Here is a 6085-nt window from a genome sequence, read left to right as displayed (position 1 = left end):
TTTTTAATTGGGGAATTGGGGGAGGGGAACAGTGTTGGGAAATTGGGGAGGAGGACCAGCCAAATTGTTGTTCTTCAATCTTAGTTGTAGAGGGCACCACTTGCCATCTGGCTGCCCATGGGCAGCTTGTGGCCTCTAAGCTCAAGGTGCTGTGTTACAATCTTAATTGCAGGTGGGCGTAGCCACCATCCCATGGGAGTCAAACCAGCAGCCTTGATGTTAAGAGCACACGCTCTATCTACTGAGCCATGCGGGTGACAGCTCAGCTCAAGGTGCCAAGTTCAGTCTTAGTTGTGGGTGGGCATAGCCACCATCCCATGTGGGAGTCGAACCAGCAGCCTTGTTGTTAAGAACGCATGCTCCATCCACTGAGCCATCTGGGTGGCAGCTCAGCCATCAAGGTGCCGAGTTTGGTCCTAGTTGCAGGAGGGCATAGCCTACCATTGAACTGGCAGTCTTGTTGTTAGGAGCAGGTGCTCTCACCAGCTGAGCCATCCTGCCACCTGTTGGCAGCTCAGCGGCAGCTCAGCTCGGGCGCAGCGTCACTGGCCCATGTGGGAATTGAACCGGCAGCCTTGTTGCTCAGAGCTTGTGCTCTTAAGCTAACTCTTAACCAACTGAACCACTTGGCCAGCCCTGTGTTGGGCTTTTTGGTTGCTTGTGTTTTATTTTAACAAACATTACAGAAAACATTTTTATATAAACCTTTATCCTCATTTTATACTGTTTTTTAGGATAAATTTCTAAAGTAGAATTACTAGGCTAAAAGATGGAAACTTTCTTTAGTGTGTCCATACACCATAACAATTAGCTATCCTAAAACACTATAAATTTTTACCTAATGTATAAATATGCACACATCTCCATATACTCAACAGAATTGAATTATTATATTAAAAAGAATCTTTGCTAATTTGATAGCTGGAAATGTTTCATTTGTAATTGCATGTTTTAAATTACCAGTAAGTTTATTAACTTTGAATTCTGTGATATTTTTGTTCATATTTGCTCATTTTTCCTCACCGATTTGTATGCACTTATGATCTCTTCAAGCTGTTAACTTTTTGTCATCAAATGTGTGTAAGATTCAAGAGTTATCAGCATAGAGTTAATAGACAAGAATGAATTAACTCTCAAAGGCAAAAGATCTATAGAATAAAGAACACAGGACAGAACTTAGCCTTGAGAACACCCATCCTGAGGGAGTGGATAAAAAGCTAGTAAATGGAAGATGTAAGGGTTCAGAAGTTAAGGAAGGATTGGATAGTTTTCCTACTCTTAAATTAATCCTTCCTTACTTTATTATGAAGTCCTTTGTTTTCTCTCACAATTTAGTTAACTCACTAACGTTACTGAGCAAAAATTGTTCTTTGATTTAAAAAATGTATATATCTTCTCAGGTAAAGTGGGTGCAGATGCTGTCTTCTAAATTTTAGTTTCAGTTAGTTTTTCAAAACTTTATGCTGATACTGTTCTTATAGTATTATTTGGGAATTATGGCCTTAGTTTTACGTTTTCTCAGTCGAGATTCGGGACAGGCAAATCAGGGATATAATCATAACCTTATATTTAATTCACAGATTAACCCTGAAGCAATTGGGAGAAATGGAATAAAAGTATAAGAACATAAACTGTCTCCTTGATATGTTGCATTCTTTTTAAAAAACTTGTATTTCAGACAAAACAAAAAAATATAATAAACACTGTGTATCCACTTGCTGCCTAAGAAAAAAAATTCTCCCCTCCCCCATTATCCTGAAACTGATGTTTATCACTCCCATATTTTATACCTGTGTCTCACATTCTGTACCTGGGTCTTTTCTTGTTAATTAAAGGAAGTGTTCTATGTAAACTTATTTCTTTAATGGAAATATTATTTTTGGACCTAAGGGAAAGTTAATATATGATTGTGTTCTGTTATTGTCTTCTTTCTCTGTTATGTTTGCTGCCTTTGAATTGTTCAATTCTTTGCCAGTTCCATGCTTGGTTTAATCCAGTGTTGTGCCATCTGTGGTTAGGAGAACTCAGAAATCATAGGATTTCTGTCTGAATAATAGTTGAATTGCTTTTGGGGAGTGGTGAGGGTGGAGAAAGTAGGAATGGGGGGAGGAGCAACAGGGCAAAGAGAAATGAAATGAGGTGGAGAGGTTAATTAAATGGATTCCTTTCAAAACAATTGAGTATGGTCAGTTTGCATAGCATCATAAGCAGCTTTCCGAAACGAATTTTATGGCTAGAGTTTCTAAACTAAGTAAAGAATTGAAAAGGAGGATACAGTTGATTCATTTGTACAGATTATGTGACTCATTTGTACAGAATGAAAACATGTTTATGAAGGTCCACATTTAATGAAAGCTGGCATCCAATGTGATTCAGACAAAAGTGAAAGGCAGTAAGTTAATGGTACATTAACTCTCTAGATGTATGCCAACAAAGTATTGTAGAAAGGATACAAAATTCAGTAGATCTGGATTGTGGTTCTGGTTCTTCCATTAACTGTTTTGTGTGACCTTAGGCAAGTTGATAACCTTGCCTTTGGGTCTCCATTTTTTTTGTTCCTCTCCTGAAATAGAATGGGTAAGGTGTAGGGTAGTAGACTATATCTCTTAAGATCTTTTACTTTTGTGAGTTGATGCTGTTGTTTTTAGTTATGGATCTTAAAGTATTCCCATATGAAAAATTTCTTAAGGCTTGTGATTTACTAAATTTTCTTAAAATTTTAGGGAAGACACATAAGGAATTTGCATAAGACAGCAGTGCAAAATGGAGCTGGTGGAGCTTTATTTGTGGTAAGTAATTACTTAGATTTCTTCAGAATGAAAAAACTTGGGAATTTGGGTAAATCTATTGTAATAATCCAAAATATCTTAAATACCAGTGCCTTTGGTGTGTACCCTGGTCATTGTGGGAATTTAAATATAGCTAATTGAATTTACTGCATTTCAAAAGATGTGTGGTTCCAGCTGAACATCTCAAGTTTAAATTGATACCAGGGAAACCCTGGGAATAAGAATTTAGATTATTTGGTGAAATTACTGTGAGCCCTAACCTGATTTTACACTTTGGTTTCTTAAAAATCAGTCATGTTTGCTCACTGAAGATTCTGAGGCTATAACTTGGGGAATTCCAGAATGGCTCTAGTTTGAAACACATAGATTTTAGCAATAGAGTATATACACTGGTAGTTGTTGGCCTTTGTATTTTTGGTTTCCAGGGTTTAACTATAGGGAGAGGCCAATGAACTCCCCAGCTTAAATGCACAACTCAGAAAGGGTAAGATAATGTATCCCCTTTCTCAGATAAGGTAGTGTTTAGGAATTAATCTGGTGTTGTTTAAAGGCAATTTAATGGCCTTGTATGATTTAGAGTTAGTGGTATAGTTTTGTAAACTGAATTATTTCCAGGCTGAATCTTAATAAGTAAGTTAGCCATACTGTTTATAAATAGACTCCTGCCTTATATTTTATCATCTTTGTCTAAAACATCATATTTGCCACATATTTGAGATCATTGTCTAAAGTTCCATTTTCTCTCCTCTTTTATGTCTTTAAAAAATAACTGAGAGTTAACATACTGAGGGATTCAGTTCTGTGTTCACCATACATACAAAACATTAATCGGTGTAAGTGTTAATCTCAGTGTGACTCATTTGATTTCCTGTTGACATGCTGTTTCTTGTCAGTTTTTAAAGAGGACCTCCTCTTTTATGGAGAAAAATTAAAGCTTCTTGCTGTTGGCTAGTTTCTGTTATATAAGGAAGATATGGTGCTTTTGTACCTTCCCTAAAGTACTGAGTCCCTTTGACAATTTGATACACTCTCTTTTGGAAAAATGCGCATATGTTCACACTCAAAATTGTGTCTTAAATTTCCTAAGGCTTCCAATAATTGTAATGTTCTGGTAATTACATTAGAAGATCCTGTCCTTTAATCAAGTTGGGCAACCCTTTGTTTTTTGGTCCTAAAGCTACTTCTCTTAATCATTCAACGGTGATTTCTGAAATTTTGAATTCTGCTAACATTCCTTTGGTAATCATACTCATCAAACATGTATTTAATAATTAGTTTAGCCATTCTTTTTGATGCAAGGATAGATTGATATATATCATGTTTAAAATAAAATGAAAAGATTAAACCATCAGTAATAGTATAGTAATGTGTAAAGTTATTCACCTTTTGAGGGAATTTTGAAAAACATTTTTTTCCCTTTGTATAGCACAGAGATACACCTGAGAATAACCCAGATACTCCATTTGATTTCACACCAGAAAACTATAAGGTATGACTAATTAACATTATAATTAATGTACAAAATATTTAGTTATTTTCCAGATGTATAAAAACAGGTTCTTTTTCTTTGATAGAGGATAGAGGCAATTGTAAAAAACTATCCAGAAGGGCATAAAGCAGCAGCTGTACTTCCAGTCCTGGATTTAGCCCAAAGACAGAATGGATGGCTGCCCATCTCTGCTATGAACAAGGTACTGAATTCATTTTACCTTGGTTCAAAAAGAGGAGAGATTGTGTATGTTAACTCCCTTATGTAGAAATGCCTCTGACAGTCATTATATGTCAGAATAGTTTGAAGCCCTATAATTCATGTTTCCTCAAATTACATTTGTGTTTTTGTTGGCTCCCTTAATAATGCAGAGAGCTGAAAGGGGAGAGTTTTTTATCGTTGCAGGAAATAGTAAAAACATTATAGTGAAAGGTTTTCTCCGCCCCCCCCCCACCTCTTTTGAGAGAAATGACCATAATAAAGATAAAAGATCCTCAATGTGTATAATTTGCTGTCAAGATATTCTGAAAAATAATGTGCTATTTAAACACTAGAATTATGGAAAAAAGCATCTGCTCACAGCTAATGTGAATCTTTAATACTTTGCATCTTTGGCTACAGGCTTTAACAAATATTTATATATTACATGGTATACAACAATTGATTATGGCACCTTGGAATCAACAACCTACAGAAATGCTATGGGTGACCCATTTAAGTGAAGTTAGTCTATTCATACATACTTATGATTCATTTTTTTCTAATTGTGTTTTCAACCCTAATCCAGATATCAAGTTTAGTCATATTCTATTAATACAAGTACATTTGTATGATATTATGTTACAGTGTATAATTTACAAAGTGCTATACAAAACCATATATTATTTGATTCATAAGAGAATCACACAATTAATAAGCCAATGTGGTATAATGGAAAATATATTTGACTTCGAGCTTGACTTCGAGCTAAGAGATCTGATTTTTCTCTGAACATACTTCCTCATCCACATTGAAGATTTTGAACTAGGGAGAACTCTTCCAATTGTTGTGTTATGCTTTCTAAGTGATAAGAGCTGGGAATCATTTCCAATTCAATGTGTTTTCTACTTGACTGACTATTGCAAAGATTCTACTATACTTCATTCATTTCACTTTCTAAATTTTATTTGGTCTATCAGGCTAGACCATTATCAAGTTAATCTTTCACAGGTGAGCTATTATTGGATGTCTTCTGAGAATACATTTCCTTTAGAATCCCTGAAATGAGAAAGTTCAACATAGTCGTCATCTGAAATGTCATTTAACGAGCTCTTCTTTCATCTCAAACATGGATATATGGATCTTCTCCATTTGACAGAAGACTGCTTTCCTTCTTATCTAGTATCCTAACCCTCATTGTTCATACAAGTAAATCTGTGTTTGCATTATATAAAATAACAAAAAACATGGATATATGCATAATTTTTAAGAATACTAGATATCAAATCTTAAGACCTGATTAATGGTATTATATCATCTAGAAAGCTGTAGCTTAAGATTTATAGTCATTATAGACTATATGTGGACCAGCCTTAGCTAAAAAAAACCCTTGTTTTCCCACAGATTTGCCTTGACCAAGAGAGTTGTGCTCAGATAATGAATCCCTTGGTCTTGAACCTCCCACCCCCCAACTGAATGTCAAAACAAATATTTTCTGTAAATACCTTGATGTGAAAAGTTGGGAAATACTAGTCTATAAGATCCAGCTTTTGTGAAGAATGCTGCAATAGGAAATTGTGTGAGTGTGTGTGTGTGTGTGTGTGTGTGT

General features: G+C 35.3%; 1 protein-coding gene across 1 annotated transcript in view; it reads left to right on the top strand.

Moving 5' to 3' along the window:
• Window positions 1–6085, top strand: part of NDUFV2 (NADH:ubiquinone oxidoreductase core subunit V2) — a 43434-nt gene that overhangs the window by 16048 nt on the left and 21301 nt on the right. Inside the window, exons 2-4 of the mRNA XM_019649994.1 lie at window positions 2724–2789; window positions 4216–4278; window positions 4364–4480. Of these exons, the coding sequence (XP_019505539.1) occupies window positions 2724–2789; window positions 4216–4278; window positions 4364–4480 (246 nt within the window). The remainder of the gene's footprint in view (window positions 1–2723; window positions 2790–4215; window positions 4279–4363; window positions 4481–6085) is intronic.

Source organism: Hipposideros armiger, unplaced genomic scaffold (assembly GCF_001890085.2).
Source record: "Hipposideros armiger isolate ML-2016 unplaced genomic scaffold, ASM189008v1 scaffold_136, whole genome shotgun sequence".
Taxonomy (NCBI): Eukaryota; Metazoa; Chordata; class Mammalia; order Chiroptera; family Hipposideridae; genus Hipposideros; species Hipposideros armiger.
This window is presented reverse-complemented; position numbering and strand designations above follow the sequence as displayed.